Source organism: Melanostigma gelatinosum, assembly GCF_949748355.1.
Source record: "Melanostigma gelatinosum genome assembly, chromosome: 18".
NCBI lineage: Eukaryota > Metazoa > Chordata > Actinopteri > Perciformes > Zoarcidae > Melanostigma > Melanostigma gelatinosum.
The window spans coordinates 15148406-15166935 of record NC_136651.1 but is presented as its reverse complement, the minus strand read 5'-3'; the positions used below and the strand labels follow the sequence as shown (position 1 = coordinate 15166935).

At 45.0% G+C, this 18530-nt stretch overlaps 1 protein-coding gene across 1 annotated transcript in view; it reads left to right on the top strand.

The window, feature by feature from the left end:
• The window catches only part of LOC306792780 (ephrin-A5-like), a 63820-nt gene extending 46495 nt beyond the window's left edge, over positions 1–17325 (top strand). The window contains exons 2-5 of the mRNA XM_079290081.1: positions 9358–9650; positions 15447–15512; positions 15615–15695; positions 15966–17325. Coding sequence (XP_079146207.1) covers positions 9358–9650; positions 15447–15512; positions 15615–15695; positions 15966–16090 — 565 coding nt within the window. The 3' untranslated portion in view covers positions 16091–17325. The remainder of the gene's footprint in view (positions 1–9357; positions 9651–15446; positions 15513–15614; positions 15696–15965) is intronic.
• The last annotated feature ends 1205 nt before the right edge of the window (positions 17326–18530 follow it).

Below are 18530 nucleotides of genomic sequence, written 5' to 3'. Positions count from 1 at the left end.
CATTGTAATTATAGAAAAAGCATAGAGGTGAAAAAAGCAGAGAAATGTGACGGGTTGTTTAATAAACCTGTCACTTATTTCCCCTTTCCTGTGAAATGTAATTCGTGTTTGAGTAAATGTTGGATTCAAGAACAGTTTGGACCTCCTTCTCTTCTTATACAGTAGAACAAGTGCTGGTGGTTACGTGACCCTCGTCTTGCATGCCCTAGTGGCCCCTTAAGACTCCATGTTGTAAAACCAACGCTGTGCTGCCATGTCGGCATGTTGCCCCCATGTTTGAGTGACTTTGTTCCATAGAAATGCACTTTGATAGGTTTTCTTTCTTCTTTTTTTGGAAGAGTTTGTCTTCTTTAGGAGCTCTTGCTGGGTTGGGAGCCGTTGGATGTGTTGACCCAATAGAAGCCGTTGAGACTTTGTATGTGATAGTATATTGGGCCATATAGGTAAACTCGAATGCCTCGCAATCACACACAGACCTCATAGCTCTTATACAAGACCTTTGAGAGTTGTAAATCAAGGATGGGCCCTTTCCTACCCCCCTCTTTCACATCCCTCACATTTTCTCACATCATTTGGGCTTCTTCTTTCATGTCTCTCTCACCAGTCAATCTTTCACTCTTCTATCTCCTCCCTCCCTCCCTCTCAAACCTTGAATATAATCCTCTCTCACCCTCTCTTCTCGGGGCCTTGAACACAACAAATTTTTACGAGCTTGAGTTTTTAGCATTTCACCATCTCCCCACAGAACGCCTATTACTCAACCAAGTCAGTTCCACCGCACTTTGATGTGTGCGAGACCTCACTGGTGGATAAGTGCTGGTGTTGGTGTGTGTGTGTGTGTGTGTGAGAGCTTTGCAGGCATGTCATGGGCGGGTGATTGAGTCCAGACGTTGTGGGTTCCTCTCTTCACCCCCCCTGGTTGTGGTTTCAGAGTGTGTTGGGCCGGGGGCGGGGCGGGGCCACAGCTCCCTGGGGTGCAGTAAAGTGATAGGGCAGTGCAAGGGGGCTCGGATCGCCCCTGGGGAGGGAGGTCAGGGGTCGGAGTCTCGGGCCCTGCCGAGCGAGGATCGGGGCCATGTTCGTCAAGCAGGCTTCAGGTGGGGCCTTCCTGTAGGACCCATTGCTGCTTGGGCTAGCTCGCATCTGGGTTTCGGTGCGAGGGGGTTTCCTCCGTGAGTTATCATGTTCCTCCTTGTGTCCTTTTTCTGTGACAATTTAGAAAAGAACTTGCTAATTTAGCAATGTAGCAACGAATGAAATATGATAATAAGTTATCAAAAAAAGGACAATCAGTTGGAAATAAAAGTTTTTCTAAATGACCTGCAGCTGTTTCTTAAATAACATGTCTCTTTATTGTCGATGCATTTAACAGTTTCCTGCAATAGGAATCAGAAGTGATGCATGGGAATATAGCTTTGGGCAAAATGATGATACAATGATTTTTTTTTTTTTTAAATAGAAACTGTTTCTGAAAATAAATGATTATAAACCAGAACAGAAGAAAATCCACTGCATCACAATATTTATTAATGTTGTGAAATGGTATTACCCGTGTTCAAATGTTCTATCTACATCACCCATTTCAGTGGGAAAGTAAACGTTTAAACCAATCCACTTAATAAGAGAAAAGCTATTAAAAAGAAAAAGAAATAGCACAAAAACAGTGGACTTTATAGAGACTGTCCAGCCATGAAGCAAGAAGAGGACGATGAGATGCCTGCTGAGCAGGTAGACAAAGACAGAAGGGATCAAGTCATCGTTTTCTTTTTACTTTTTAAACTTCACCTTCCATCCCTCAGCAGCTCCTAAGATAGACGACAGCGAGGTCAGGCCATCACCTGGGCTCAGTCACTGGCCAAACACTGGCTCTGGGGCTGAATAATGGGCTGTCACTACCCCCTGACCTCAGCTCAGAGTCTAAAGTGTCAGATCGATATCAGCCGAGCACGGCGAGCAGCTCGCGTGACGGGAGGCATCCTGGGATGCTCTGCCTCACCCCGAGGTTACACCGGCTGTATGCTCTGCAGGAGCGGCCGCATTTAGCGAAATTAAAAAATCATTATCATCATCACTATGCGTGTATACAGAGATCTGCAGCATCTCTCAGAATGTTCCCCACTTTAGAAGTCCGGCAAGTGCTGATGGGAAATATCTTAGTCTGGGTTATTTTAACAGGAGCCGCTCTGGGCCTGTTGGAGTTATGTGGCGTTAGGTTTGGTAGAGGAGTGTGTGTTCCATGTGCCTGCATGTTTACACCTGCAGTGTACGAACGCTGCGTTTGTCAAAGGCGCAGATTCTATGGTTGGAACATTGTGTTGTCGTAAACAGCCATCATGGCAACGCTAAAAAGCAGCCATCTTTGGCACAGAGGGGGTTTATGACTCGCTCTGTCAGGCCCCTGGGGGTTTTACACTGACTGAATGATGGAGCCCTACTGTGTGTGTGTGTGTGTGTTGACTGACACTAACCCCATGCTGCTGTTGCTGCTTTGACCTATTTGACACCAGAATAGTGTTGTCAGTAATTAACCTGCCTCATCCACGTAAGACACAAGGACAGTCTCTTGTCGCAATCAGTCTGTAACACGTCAGGAATATTCGTCTTAAAGGGCCACGTCACTCAAACCAAGTCACTCACGGTCTGATTTCCTGCTATGTTTTTGTGGAAATAGACAATATGACAGTCAACTGATAAGATAAGTCCAGATGGAATCAATGACGTGATGAAGTCTGTTTGCTTTCTTTGTACTTTTTTTTTCTTCCACTTTAGGTGGAGGCTGTTAGTTTGACGTCATTGACAGTGTAAGACCAGGAGACTCATTTAATACTTCAGGTCAGCTGGACATGCAAACATGGGACATTTGTCCACAGGTCAGCATATGCTTTCATGTATATGGTGAATAATAAAGTTTCCTATGATAAATTAAAATGAATGTTTACTGGCGATCAACTTGTCATGGTTAATAACACTCAGTGAAAACACTTTCCAGAGTATGGGAAAATAACCCTGATGATGTCAACAGGGTAATCTTAAACTGGCCATTAACTGGGCACATACCAGGCAAATGGGGTCTAATGAAACAAAGTATTTGGTTGCGTTATGGGAAATGTAGGATCCAGTGTTCATGGAACTTTACCCATGCTAGGGACTAAAGGGTCAGGACAGCTTGGTCTCTGCTGCTTCAATTTTGACATCTTTTTAACCTCCAACTTGAAGTCGACTAATCTCTGGAGGACTTCTTTACATGCAGCTTTTCCTTCAAGGAAATTCTTTAATAACAAAGCAATTGAATTACAGTTCTTTCCAGGAAACCTCTCCTCAGAAACTAAATTATGGACCCAAAAACAAAAGCCTTACCGAGACAACATTTTGCTTTTGAGTATTTAAGTGTGAAAAAAGGGGATTTTGCAGAAAGAAAAGTATTGTTGTGTCAGTTTTTCTCCCAGCGAAGGCCCGAAGACAACAGGGCCTAGTTTTCAGACGATTAGAATATACATGAAGTTTACATAACACGGCCTCTGTCTGTGTGCACCAGCCTGGCACACGCTGTGGCTGCAGCTGCATTGAAGGACGAGTTAGCTTTTGGCACAGTCAGGACCACCAGGATCCATAAACAAGACCATCCGCTCTCATTCCTCTTGTCTCTGCTTCCACACGCTCTTTATCTCTGTCTCCAGCCTCTGTTTTATTTTTTACCTACCCAAGGTGCCTTCCCACAAGCGGCAATGTGTTTTCAATCTGAGGCCAATTATTCACCTCCCCTGGTTGTGTTCCCAGCTGGGAAAAAAACACACAGAAACAGAGAACTGTCTATACTTTACAGGCTCCATTCCCCCCCCCCCCCCCCCCCATCTCTCTGCTGTCAACGCCCAGTCGGACCGAGCCCCCCCTGGCAGACACATTATGTGTTCAAATACATTCTGCGTGTACCTGTGTGTGTTTGTGAGTCTGCCGACATATGTGTGTATATAATTAGCCTAACTAAGTAATAATGGCCTTTAACTTCCCCGGCGGCGAACCAGCTATGTGAATGATGGGACAGGTGGAGGGAGGGTGATCGAGACCTCCCAACCCCGAGGGCAACGGGATAGACGGACCCCATCTGGTCACATGACCGGGGGCATGATTACCCCTTCTTTGCCCCATAAAGAGTTCCCCCTAGAGGCTGCAATCAGGAACTACAGAAAAAGACAGTTAAGCGTTTGTGGAGGAGTAAATTGAGGGACTTGATATAGAATCAGCGTAACATCTGTGGTCTCGTGTTTTTCAGTGCAGACATTATGAGTGTGTGTGTGTTAGGACAGGAGCTTCATGTGTTTCTGTGGGCTGTAAGCATCTCCTCTTTTCTCTCTTTGTGGAATAACCCTGGGAAGCTGCCCCTTGTCTGACCCAAGTGTGTTCATAAGTAAAACAACAGGAGGGCTTTATCCTCTCCTCCTCCTCCCTTTTACTTTCTCTCCACATTCTTTTTCTTCCTCCTCTTTTTGCTCCACTCTCTCCCTGCTTTCCTCTTCTCTCTTTCCATCCTTCGCTTCACTCCTTTTTGCTCTATTTTCTCCACCTTTCCCCTCTTCTACTCCTCATTCCTGCTATTTCTTTTCCTCTCCTACTGTCTTCCACCATCTTGTCACCACCCACAATCTTCCTTTTTTCTCTCTTCAACCATACAGGGACATACAGCTGTGTTCAAGTCTGCTGCATTTTGAGTGGAATTTGGGGTTTTCAGCAGCACACCTGTGGGGATCTGCAGTTTTGCCGAAATATTTTTCGGCTGAATCCAGGATTCACTCTTTATAATATTCAAATGTGACCACTCTAATGGCAACAAAATAATAATAAAAAATGTCAGCATTTTTTAAATAAGAAGCACAACTTCATAAAGTGACCGTATATTTACTCGTGGATAAATATTTGTAGAGGAGACTGTGTGAGAGCTGTTGTTTTTCTCATAATTGACACCAACAAAATAAAGAAAATAAATACATAAGGAATTCAGTATTTCTACACCAGAACATGGAGAGGAAGTTTAAATCTATGTAATCTGGTACTAAACAGAGCAAATATACAAAATTCAGGGAGGTTTAAGGGCTTTGAATTTAGTTTTTTTGAACACTACAGCCGTTCGTTCTTCTTCCACCTTTCCTCTATTTCTCGCCTTTTTACTTGCCCCCTACATCCTCTTCCTCTCTCCTCTCCCCTATCCCCTTTCTCTCCACACTGGCTCTGGCCATACCTGACCTGTGCCAGGCCACAGTGTGACAATAACACAGCAGAAGGGGATGAAGAAAGCAAACAAGCTGGGGAGCTCGCTGAAAAGAGGGATTACCCACGGATGTGTGCTTTGTTAAGAGCTCCAGTTACTGATTCATTGATAAGCCCCTCCAACTGGCCGCGAGTAATTCAGCCAATCAGGGATCATTAATCCCCAAGACAAATGGATTGAGGTGCTTTTATTTTGTTCATGGCTCATTATGACACATTTCGAACTGACACAGAACTGCTGAACCGTGCTCTTGTTTGTTGGCCTGATCGTTCTTTCTGCCTCCTGCTATCAAACCCCCCCCCCCACCACCAGCCCGAACCCTCGATCAGCTTTTAGCGCGTCCTGCTGCTCAGAGCGACGCCAAAAGGAAAACACAACGGTTGGAATTGCCTCGATCAGCCCCGTGAAGGCTTAATGACTCACTAAATAGCCTGTAACAACAAAGGCATTTTCGAAAAACAGATGAATACATCTCGCTGGTAATGGAAGTGAAGAAACCCTGTTGCTTAGGCCTGCGAACGCCGTCGACAGTTTACAGCTCGGTAAAGGAATGAAGGTTTCTCACGCTTGGGTCCAGGCCACGGCAGGGGAGGGACGGGGGTTAACAGATGCTCTCAGAGTCTCAGGGTACAGATAGCAGAGATCACAGTCGAGATCAGCAGGAGAAAGCCCCTCAAAAGAAGAAACCGGAAGACCTTCAGAGATGAAACGTCATCTTATCCGACCACATCTTGAGCCGGGCTGTGTGTTTATGGCTCCGTGTCTGATCAATATTTCATTGCTGCTACTCAAAAACATCCATACAGTAAACATCTGGCACACATCTGGCTCTCGCTACTCTCACTGTGCGTTTTATAGTCTTTTGTAACAAACACCGTCGGCCCATATTTCTAGATTGAGGTTGTACATGTGTTTAGCCACATTTGAGCCCCTTCAGAACTGCCATCCAAATCCCTCTCTGGTGAAGCGATCATGAATGGACAGGGGAAATAAATATGCCTCCGAGGCAAGAATGAGAAACGGATCGCCCCAAACTACATTTGCAGGCAGAGAGGGATGCACTGATTTTACACAGAGACACGTCGCCCTCAGCCAAAGCTGCAAACCCTAACCCTAACATAATCACAATCATAAATGCCCTGCATGCACAAATTAGATTGAGAAATGATTGTGAATCTTGCTTCAGGGATCGTAATGCAACCGGTGCAGCTGCCTCTCAACAACATTATCATGAACTAATTCACCAATGTATCCAATTCCATCCAGCAATGTTGTTAAACTACAAACAGGAAATACCAACTATTCTTTGTTAACAAATAATATTTCTTGTTTCCTGATATTCTATTTGCTCACTTCCTTAGTAATATGTCCTGTGCTCAGAGGACTGAAAATTACCATTACAATTCAAGAGCAACTTTCATAACTTCCCCATAAAGTCCTCAGAGGTCACGTCAATTATTTTATGAGAACTTTTCTTTGGATGTAAGTAGTTTCAATGAGCGACCAAATTATGAAAATTCGAACTAAATCTGTGCTCTGAAGCGTAGAATGAGATCCAATCAGAAGTGGTCACTGGAGACTGATGATGAGATGCGTGACGATGACAGGCGTAAACGCTGTTCCAACTCCAAATCTGGATGCATCTGAATACAAGCATCCAAGTATTACTTTTCCCCACCTCTCACAAAAGCTTTAGTTACAAACTCTTCTTAATCCTAACTAATCTCTACTGCTTCTCCTGGGTCAGATTTTGATTGACAGCCACTGACACTTGTGAGGTTGAAACTAACATTTAAGGCTTAGTAAAAACACGGGGGAGGGGGGGGGGGGACAAAGCAGGCTACCCCATAGTGCTTCTGGCTGAGGACGCCGTGGAGTCGGTTGACCCCTGGTAGTCATAATATCAGCGAGCAGCTCTGAAACTGGAGGCTAAGGGAGGCCATGCTGTGCCTGCCTGGAGCCAAAGCGCCCAGCTGGTGCTGAAGCGGGGAAAGGAAAAGAAAAAACTGGAAGAGAAAACAAGGACTTTGGTTTCACGTTAGACCAGACTATAATTAGAGAGAGAAAAAGATTAGAATATGGCCATGAGACACCCACACACGTCATCCACTCATTTGTGGCAAACCCAGTAGGCCGGCCACTAATCCCGTGGCACATTCACAAGCTGTGTAACGACAACATGATACCCCCAGCAGGCCGCGGCAAGCGCACACCTCCCCTTCACGCCGCTCATGCCCCCCCCCCCCAAGAACCCCAATATTGACGTGTCAGCAGCAACAGCTGAATCTCCGTCCCTCCCTTTCTCACCTGGCCTCAGATCAGCTGACCGGTGCTGCCGTTCCCTTCGGCGAGCAGCAGAAGCATGCGTAATGTCTGATCCGGTTGTAACGTGAAGGTCAAAAAAAGTTCACCCCCCCTCCCGTATCTAATCATCAGCCACGCTGCGTGCTCCAACACGGTATCTGGCATGTCTCCCCTGTCGGCCGTCACTGTGTCAATGAACAGAGGTGGAGTATTGAAGACATCCGCAGTATGTCAGTGATACTGAACCGCGGGCCATTAGCAGCTATAGAGACACGACCAGTCGGCCGTCCAAGCGTAATCCGCCTCCGCTAAAAGCCTCACAAATGCAACCTTATACGGCGCCTATGGGAATATGCGTTTCCAATCACTCTCCTCAGGAATGAATACCTGGCATATCTCGCCTCTGCGCTTTTCTTTCCCCCCCCCCCATCACTTCTGTGTCCACTCGGTTTACAGTAAACACCAGGCGAAACTTCTCGGGGGCTGTTTCAAGGCGAGGCTTGAGAACGGGCCTCATTTTCCCAGACTCTGAGATTCCACGAGGGGCTCCTAAATCAAGCTGTCATATCAGGCTAATGAAAATCTCATTTTACAGGGGGATCCTCTTAACTCTGCTAAAGGCACATGCTAACCAGGGGATTGGCCCTGTAACGCTAGGGGACTTTAATTTCAGCACCAGCATAAGTCATCGCTGCCGAGCACCAGCATTGATATATGGCTTAGAGCTGACTCGCGTGCGTCCTGTGAGGTTTCTGACGGGGCGGGTGTCTTGCAGGGGGTTTCCTTTGAGTCTCACAAGAGGCTCGCGAAGATTGAGACTGACATGATGAGATCGTGTAAACAGAACCAGAGCCGGAGAATGTCTCTTTCACAGTTTCCGGGCACCTGTGGGAACTTTTTCTCCAGCTGCGGCCTCGCTGAGATACTCGAAGTATCATCTCTTTTCATCAGGTGTTGGAGCACTCGCAACTCTTTGGAGGACGCGTCATCGAGGAGCGTGATGGGGAGAGACTCCCCGAGCAAATCAATGAGTAACCATCCTCCCACTTGGCTGCTGCCAATGTACTCTTGAGCAAATCACCGCTTCTTGAATGTCAGCCGAGTATAAAACACAAAGCAGGCTGCAGCAGAGAGAACATGCACGCTCGGCATATTTTCATTGGGTTAATAAATCATTAAGAAGGTCAAGTTCAGACATCACATGGGAATTATCATTGCATACATAGAACGATCACCTCACCAATAACAGATTAATCATGGTATTATTATTGCTGATATACAGAAAAATGCCCTCACTGTGGATTAGGAACAATTAGATCCAGCCATGTAGGCTCACATGCTTCTTTGAAAGGCACATTAATAAAATCATGTTTGCATTTACGTCAGAGCTGTCGACTTGAACAACTTAAAGGTGCCCTGGAAACTTTTAGTGTTACTCACTCAAACGTATTGGAGCCCGTCAAACAAAACAAAAAGTAAGAGGAAGTTAAGATAAGAATACGAAAAAGTTCTTGCTTGAGTTCCTACATGTGTATCATTCAAGTCTTATACACGTCAAGGCATTTCTGTCGTCAGAACATTTGCAAAGACAATTTCTTCATCGTTTACATCCACATTGTCTTTGCTAGCGCATCGCTGTTCAAGTGTCATTCTGACAGTCAGTAATCACAGTCCTGAAGGACTGTATATTCCTTATCATTTAACCCAAACATACTTCAAAACTGATATTTCCGCGCAGACTTGATGTTTTGCTTTACAAACCGCCTCTTTTCACTCTCTCTGTCCTCCAGGTTTTACCGGGGCGATTACCACATCGACGTCTGCATCAACGACTACCTCGACGTCTACTGTCCGCACTACATTGGGCCGGTGTCGGACGACCGGGCCGAGCGCTACATCCTCTACATGGTGAACTACGATGGCTACAGCTCTTGCGACCACACCGCCAAGGGCTTCAAACGCTGGGAGTGCAACAGGCCTCTGTCGCCCAACGGACCGCTGAAGTTCTCAGAGAAGTTCCAGCTCTTCACTCCCTTCTCCTTAGGCTTTGAGTTCCGCCCCGGCAGAGAGTATTATTATATCTGTGAGTATGCCTATCTTGTATTTCTGACATGGACCAAAATGTGACCAAAACACTACAGAGTAAGAGTTCGCTCATTGTTTGATTGAATCAAAATGGCAATTTTATATATTTTTCTTGTACAGCTGCTTGCGTTAAAACAACATTTATCATGTGACAACTTTTCCTGTGAAAGAAAAATGTTTCTATTACTGAAAGTGAAGTACCCAAAAAGTATTGTTCAGTATCAGTACTGAAACTCAGGTATCGGCAGTATAAAAGTAATATATACATGACACACAACTTTAACTGGGAGTTAAATCAGAAGATCAATATCGATTTCATTTTTGAATCTTGCAAAAAGACAGCAGCTATGTTCGGGTTTTGTTGTTGCAAGGCCTTGGAATGAGCGTCAAGCCAAAATACAAGCCAGAGGGAGCAAAACATCCCGACTGTCGAGATGTTTTGTCTGAAGTGTCTTTTGTTGAGGACGGGCAGAGCTCAGTTTTCTCCTCCTCGTGAGAAGACTCAGGGAAAACAAACAGCTGGGAAGTCTTGTGTTTTCATAAGTAAAGTCAGAGCCCTACGGGGGACTAAAGGAGATACAGGGCTCTCCACGGCAGATTGTTAGTATTTAGCCGACACTGGTCAGAGAAACTTTAGAGTAAGAAATGCAAAAGTCAATGAAAAGTCAGCTCAACCTTGGCATTACAAACAAAGTACAAAATAAAGATCAAATCCAAAAGGGACTGGGTAGAGAAAGAATGGAGAAACTTTTTCTCCACAGTCATTGCAGACTTAGTGTAACTTCTTAGCCGTGCTACCTGACCCAGAACAGGTGTTTTGAAAAGGTTCCTGAAACTTTGAGACTGGTCAGATGAGCCAAACTCTTCTCTCTTCTCCATCTTGACATAATTTGCAACCTCCACTTCTGGGTTTTTAATGAAGCTCAGGGGAGTTTAAGATCACAAGGAGAATTTGTTCTCATCGTGTCTTTCAACACTTTCTGATCTTGGACGGTGCTACACGTGTGCTTCTGGGATCACACCATCGCCAAGATAGTCCTCATGCGACTTTGATCAAATCTAAAGCTGTGATTCTGTTTCAGTGTTTTGTATTGTGATGTATTGCCCTTCACTAGATCTTTCGGTTGGATTTGTGCGTCCATTGGCTCGTCTACTCGACTCCGTTGCGTAAACATGACTGAATTGTTTAGGGATATTGTGGTCTGCTAGCCGTGCCACAGAACTGTTGATGTTTTTGCAATTCCTTAGAAGTAAAAATCCTAGATTCCCTAATTTGTTCAGTTGGCTCTGGTTGATGTGAAACTGAGTGAAGATGATATTCTTGTAATATTTGATGATGATTGATCATCCAGAGAGAGAAAGAGGCAGAGAGGCGGTACTTATGGCTTTGAGCAGTTTTAGGCCATATGGACCATGTTGCGCTGACTCAGATTAATGACTCATCCGACAGATCCTTGTTCATTAAAGACACTTGTCTTCCCTCTGGGAACTCATGATCCGAGCATGGGAAGAAATAACAAAAGACAGAATATTTAATAGTCAGAACATTTCACATATCATCCAGATTTGTCTTCACATTGTACAGAGTTGTGAAGTCGGAAAGAAGAGACGTTTCCCTTTTGGAAGTTTTAAAGTAACTTTAATGAACAATGAATGAATGAATTACCTTCCCCGCAGCAAACAACAGACAGAATAATTTTTTTAACTGGAAACAGCTGCGTCCTGCGGCAAACAACGTTGATAGGAACACAGCAAAAAAGTGAAGTTCTTCTTTGACAAAACAAAGCTATCAGCTAAAATGCTGAGTGGAACTGCTCTGCAAGTGATAATCATTTGTAGGGTCCTCATTACGAGTGAGACTTTCACATCACAGGTAGTCATTGTTAGTATAGAGGACTTTCTTCGTTGGTTTTTGGAGCATTACAGCTTATATTGTGTTTTATCAGCTGCCGGTGTTGGTGTCAAATCGCATGTTGACTGTATCTTGCTCTAACAAAGCCTAACAACACCTGATAGTTAATACCAGTGTTGTACATATAATATGGTTTTGGAATCTCTAAGTGGGGCATGTAAATGACACATTGAAGGGGAGATTCATGTCTGCTTGTCTCAGTGGAGACAGACACTCCTTTGTCCTCTTCCGTGGTGATCGTCATGCGCCCTAGGCAGGGGGAGCAGAGACGTCAAATAGACACCTGCAGTTGGCCAAGGGCCTGCCCGTCTGGCAGGCAGACAAACACCCGGAGGAAAAGCCGCCCCGGTGAGGGGGATCAGTATTGCGGCTGGTCCGAGAAGGTCAAAGGTCACGAGATGACGACGAGGTCTGCGCTGCGAGCTTCTCGTGGCCTCGGAGGGCGGCATGTTTTTCTAATAGAGCCTCAGCGGAGCGGGGAAAGCCTGATCCTAATCTCAGGGGATAGAAATCCAATTTTCAGAGGAGACAGTTGAGAGTCTAGCTCTCCCTGTGTGAGAGAGATGACTGTCTCCCTGTAAAGCCCTCGCGCTTCAAACGGCCGGGTCCCACTCCGTACAGCCAGTGCAGATCCACATCGATAATGACATGAACCCACCCCCCCCCCCCCCCCCCCCCCCAGCACAGGGCCCCGACAGTTTCCCTCTAGCTTCTCAGGGCTGAAGCAAAGACAAAAGGGCTTTGTTCCCCAAGATAAACCCATCATCATAAGAAAAACATCTGATCCCACAGCATTTAAATCAGGATCTGTCCAATTCACCTCACAGTCACACCAGAGCCTGGCCGTGCACAGGCATCCCAGCCTGTTTGGTGATCTACGACGTGTGTCGCCAGTACCGAATGTGCGATCGCGACGATCACGCGTCCCCGCAGCACATGACGGAACGCGTAAACATGTTTCTGAGCGTGTGAAACGAGAGGTTTACCGTTGTCATGGTGAGGCGGCGGCGGCTGGGTGACCTGACTAACGCTGGGTCTAGAGTTGCAGTCAGAGCTGGAGTTACAATCACGGTGAGGCACGGCTGCGTTGCTCGAGGACAGAAAACCCAGACTCTGACCTCCGTGGCAGACATGAGAGAAAGGAAGAGAGACAGTCGGGTAATTGTGTGCGAGTTGGAATCTGTGAGGGGAGGGTGAGAAAGTGAGACACGATGTCAGCGAAAGATGAAGAATGAGAGTGGGTAACAGAAAAACAAAGAAGGAAGAAAAGACCCGCACTAGGATGTTTTATTCACAGACAAAACAACATTTTGGAGGATGAAGGATCTTCCGCAGATCTTTCAAACATCTCACAAAAGTGACGAATCCAAACCCAACCCAACTTGTAAAGTAGCGCCGCTTGGTCAGTGGCTTTCTGCATCTGGTACCGATGCGCCAAGCTTTCAACTAACTCCAATGTAAGAGCAAAATAGTCTGCTTAGGGAGGAGGTCGACGGGGACGGTTGGGTCAAACAAACACAGGACTTGACTCAGGAGACCGCTGTTAGTGTCCTTTGACACTCGTATAGCCTACTTATAGCCAGTTACGTAACAAGCACACTTATTTTAACCCAAACAACGCTGTTTTCCCGAAACTAAACAAGTCGTTTTGAGCAAACTTATTCCAAAACTGGTGCCAGAGGAAGCGTCATAGTTTTAAGCGTAGGGCCACTGACCAAGCATCGGTATTGTGAGCGTGTTGGAAATGTATAATGACCTCACACCTAAACAAATGATTGGCCAAAGGTACTAAAACACAGAAAAATGTGATACTTTCGCCACATTAAAAACCATCAAAGCACTAACAAGCTGCCCATGGCAGACAAGAGATAATGCATGACGAGGTCTCCCGCTATACGACACCCTAGGGTGCAGTACCCTGCTCCTAGCATGGTTAATTACCAAAATAAAACAAGAATCTGTGTTTTTAACACTTTTAATTTGGCTTTTTTACCATCTGAAAAAACAACGGCAGCTACTGTTACTGCTCATGCGTTACGTTTCACAGACTGTTTCCTTCTAACATATGTCGAGATATGTGTGGAGACAGATGTATGCTCTGGTTACTTGCAGATTAATACATCAGAAAATTACCATTTAGTCTTTTATCAAGCGCTAATTCCTTCTTTTTCTCTGTTTTTTTGTTAATATTTTTGGTTTATGGACCATCGATCGGACAATATATGCAATTTGAGGATGTCAGTTTTCGCTACACATTCTATAGACTAAAATATCTAAAAACTCTAGATCGGAGCTTTCTTTTGTCCTACAATGTGTCTTGATACATCGGTCCCTCGAGACGTCCGTGCAAGACTGCAGAAGTACACTTTGTACAGCAGTCGAAGAATGTTAGAGCGAGATAACGGCAGTCAAGGAAACAAGAAGCACGAGAAGCATAAAGAGAGACAGAGACAGGGGTTTGGGCCAGTCGAGTTCAGAGGCAGAATCCGAGACGGTGAATTCTCCCGTCTGTTCCAGCCACCGTCTGAGTGTGAGGTAAGTTACTCGATACCCGCTGACACAGACAGAAGCTGCCGTGATTGACACCGACTCTCTCTCTCGTTTATTTCCTCCCTCTGCTGCTTCACTTCCAATATTCCTCTCGTGGTGAAGTTATAAAGAGGATTTTTTTATCTCCTCTCGCAGCCGCGCGGCATCTGATAAAGTGCCTTTTGAAATGAGAGCCGGAGTCATCTGCGACACTGGAAACACTGACATGGTTTGCTTTTATCGGGGAATTCACCGCACGGCCGGAATCCGTCACGCGAAGTGTCTGGGTGGAAGGATAGAGGGGTGTCTGTGGACAAACTATGCCACACTGTCACCCTCCGGGTTGTGTTTGTTTGTGGTCAGATTAAAAGCAGTTTGAGAGACTCGGCATGGCAGCAGGAGGTCACAGAGGTCAGAGTATGGAGGCCCATGAGGAGGGAGACAAAGAAAAGGAGAAAATCTGAAGTGGGATGAAGGTCAGACAAGACATAAAAATGTTCTCGACAAAAGCGCACACAGAAGTCGAAGTCATTCGTCACTGCTGGGGACACCCTCGGCGCTCTATTAGCGACTTGGTCTCCTGCCCTACTTGAAACTAATTAGTTTTGTTAGTTCTGCAAAACAATCACAGCAACCCGGCAAAAAACAGAAAAAAAAAAGAAGTTTTTAGTCTTTCACAATCAGGAAACAGAGGAAATTAGATTTTGCAGGTGGGCATAACAGCTTGTCAGTCATCTGCAGAAATGACTGCCCCTGGCCAAATTAGACTTGGAAATGTGAGGGTGACATTGAGTTGTTTCATATCATAAAATATGGAGCAGAAAGGCTTTCACATCACGATGAGAGGGGGAGTACGATCAAAGATCGGTCGAGGTCCAACATATAGTGTGCCTTCTTTCAAGACTTTCGATCTACACACTCTGCAGTTAATGCAAAGAAGTCCAGAAATGTCATTTTACCACTATTAGGACTTTTAGGAAAAGTTACCTGAGTCCTCAAATGTTCAATGTCTGAAAACGCAAGCAGCCGTACAAAAAAGTGACACGGCGCAATTCTGACACTTTCGAGTGTTTGATTTAAAGGTTTGTACATTAAAGAGATTTCCTTTACACTTTACAGAATATGAAAGTGAAGGCGTTGTTGTCAAATTAAAACGTTCTTTCAAAAAATGTTCTAACAAAACAGCTTTGCTTCCGGAGGAGGAATGTCATCGAGCGAAATACGACAACAAGCCATTATAAACCGTAATCACACAACCCGAGATAAGATCAAGGAAGGCATTTTAAAAATGGAAAACTGTGGGTGACATGTTTAATGTGTTTTGTTCTGAACTCCTGCGCCATCTCTCCACAGCCTCCATCACTGACGACAAGGGGAGAAGGAGCTGCCTTCGACTCAAAGTCTTCGTCAGGCCTCAGAGTGAGTCGCAGATTGTCGAGTCTATAGGCCCGTTCTGTTGTGCGAGTGACGTTCGAGTTCTCTAATCTTCATATCCTCTCTTCTCCTCTTTGTTTTTCAAAGACAATTGTGTGAAAAGCCCTGGCACCGTGCAGGAAGGGGTCGATTTTGACGACAACAGTCAAAACTCCCTAGAACCCAGAGGTTGGTGGGACAATATAGTACATAATAACATTTGTGTGTGTTTGTTACCACTGCTGATCATTTATCTATCACGATTTGTGAATTGACTTGCACATACTGCCTGTTAATAGCATACAATCCTGTAATTATGCATTTATAAATTACCTTTTTACAGCAAATATATAATCTGCAGATGTTTGACTGGTAATCAAAAGAAGCTGCCCAGCGCTACCCTTCCTGCTAAGCTAGGCTAACCATCACCGGTTTTCATTTTGAATTCTTTCCTTTCAGACGGCATCGGTCACGAGTCTCCAGAGCCGGCTCGAAGGGACGTGAACTCCGTCGGCCGGCGCCACACTTCGGTCCTCCTGCTCAGCTCCACCCTCATACTCCTGGCTGCCATCTTGTCTTTATAGCGGCCAGTCTGAGGAATCCCCCCCCCCCCCCCCCCCCAGGAATGGACTGTCCTGATTGGACCAGAGGCCACCCTACCCTGCATCCCCCCCTCCCCTTCAAGGAGCACTTTTTGAAATAATAATAATTAAAAAACAAAACACTGACAATCTGTCTCAGTGAAAGGAGAGAGGAAGGGACTTCGACACTGAAGCCTTCGTTGTTTTTTGACTCGACAACTAGAGTGATTCTTGACTTTTTGACGGGTGCCGACGGTCGAGGCGCCCCCGATGTGAAAGAGGCGCAGTCTCTTACCTGTTGGCCTCGCTGCTGTTCACAGTATGCAGATATTAAAAGACAAGCACACGTACATGCTTTTCAAACATATACACGCACAGAACACAAACTACACAGCCAGTGAGTTACACCCTTTCTCTTGAATGGCAAAGAAGCACAGCAGGATCCCTCAAAAGTTTACAGACTTTTAACTTTTTTTTTTTTTTTGAGTTGTTTTTAGTTCAGGAAGACATCATGTAACTCCCCCGACATGCAACATAATTACAATCTCACATCAAGGTGGAAGATGTTTGGAAGAAGATCCGGGAGCGACGCATCGCGTACGGCTCGATGGAAAGAAAAAGGAGACGGATGTTGTCGCTAAGAGACGGTTGCAGAGGGCGTGGGCCTCCGATGACTTAACCTTCCCCTCAGGTTATAAAGGAGTCGGATGTTGAGAGTAAAGAAGTTTAAAGACGCACTCATCTTTTAGTGTTTGGATAGGGCCGAATTAATGATCGATTAATGTGTTCGTTTTTGTTTTTTTTAACAAATCACCTAATTCAATTGTAGCAGCCAACACGAGTGTACAGTAAAATATTTGAAGTGGATATGGTATTTTGCCAGGCAAAATGTATTTTCCTATTTATTGTGAAGTCCTCGTGCTTTTTTCTCTGTCCTGGTTTAGTCTGTGAGTACAGTAGAAAAGGCAATAAAAAAAACAAAAACAATTCCACTTACCGGTACCCATTAAGTTAGTTCATATCACGCCGTTGTTTTGATACAATCATACGAAAAACACTGAGGACGGTCTATGTATCTGTTTGGCTTGATCGCTGATATGTTCTTTTAATTGTTTTTAACAAAGTCCAGAAGGAAAAAGAAAAAAAAAGTCTGATGTGCTATCAGGGTGTAGTAATCGTAGGATATTTCTGTTTCGATTATGTCATTAAAAATGTCACAAATGTAGTTTTACTCTTTACACTATTGCTTTTGTGAATCACTGTCATAACACAACTATTGTATATAGAGACAAATTTCCTACAACGTTCAGGGATGTGTCCTAACATGAGGTCATTTTTTATTTTATTTTAAATCAGGAGGGTTTACTCTTCCTCGACTCAAGCGGCACAAGTTTTCTGTGGCTAAAGATGTTTCGGTGAGACAGTGACCGAGTTACAGAGCAGGTGGCAGTAGTGTGTGTGTGTGTGTGGGGCAGGGGGGTGGTGCGTGATTCAATTGCCCTCTTTGATGTCGTGTAAAGTGGCGTCTGTACAGAAAATACCGGGGGGGGGGGGGGGGGGGGGCACCCTCGTACCGGTTATTTCTGGAATGAAAAAAATTAATTGACCACCAGCAGAGACGGCACAAGCAGAGCGAGGTGTCCTGTTCTCTTCGGGCAAACTGAAACTCTGCACTGGTGGACCTGAGACAGCAAAGAAGCGGAGAGCGAGATTGTGAAGCTTTGAAGTGCTCCTGTTGAGATCACGCGGTAAACAAGTATTCTACATCAAGCTCGACTGGCGATACGATCGCCTATTATTTTGCATTCACGGGAGAGGTTTCTGACGGAATGACGTGTCACGCGCACTGATCAGTTTTAAATTAGTACATGTTGCTCTTCTTAATTTAAATCAACCTGGTTGTGATCTCTCTTTTTTTTTCCCCAATCGACCAATCCTGACAATGGAATCTGAAAAAAACCTTCCATTCTGCTGCTCACCAAAGCTTTGCTCAGCGCGCCACGTGTGACCCTCGCTCCGCTATCGTTATGCACTCGCGCCTCCAAAGCGTCTAATTCACTTGTGAATGTATATAAATGCCTGTTATTATCGATTAGTTCTCGTTTACATATTTTACGTTTCGGTTGACAGACAGAACCAAATTTGATCACGACTTGTAAATGCTAGGGCCACTCTTAGGGTAAATATAACGAAACCTCAGACTAAGTTGTCATTTTTAAGGCTAAAGTCATAATGACAATAACATGAAATTTCAAAAACAACGTGATAGTAGTAATTAAAGGTTGAATGCTAGATATCATCGAGTGGAAAAGAGCAGGTCGGTAAAATAAGATGAGGCCGGCAAAGACTACCTGTAACGTTAACGGGAGATTGCACAGCTGTCCAAAGTTAAAACGTTTAAACTTTTTTACATGCGATATTACTTTACTCCCTCACACAAAGC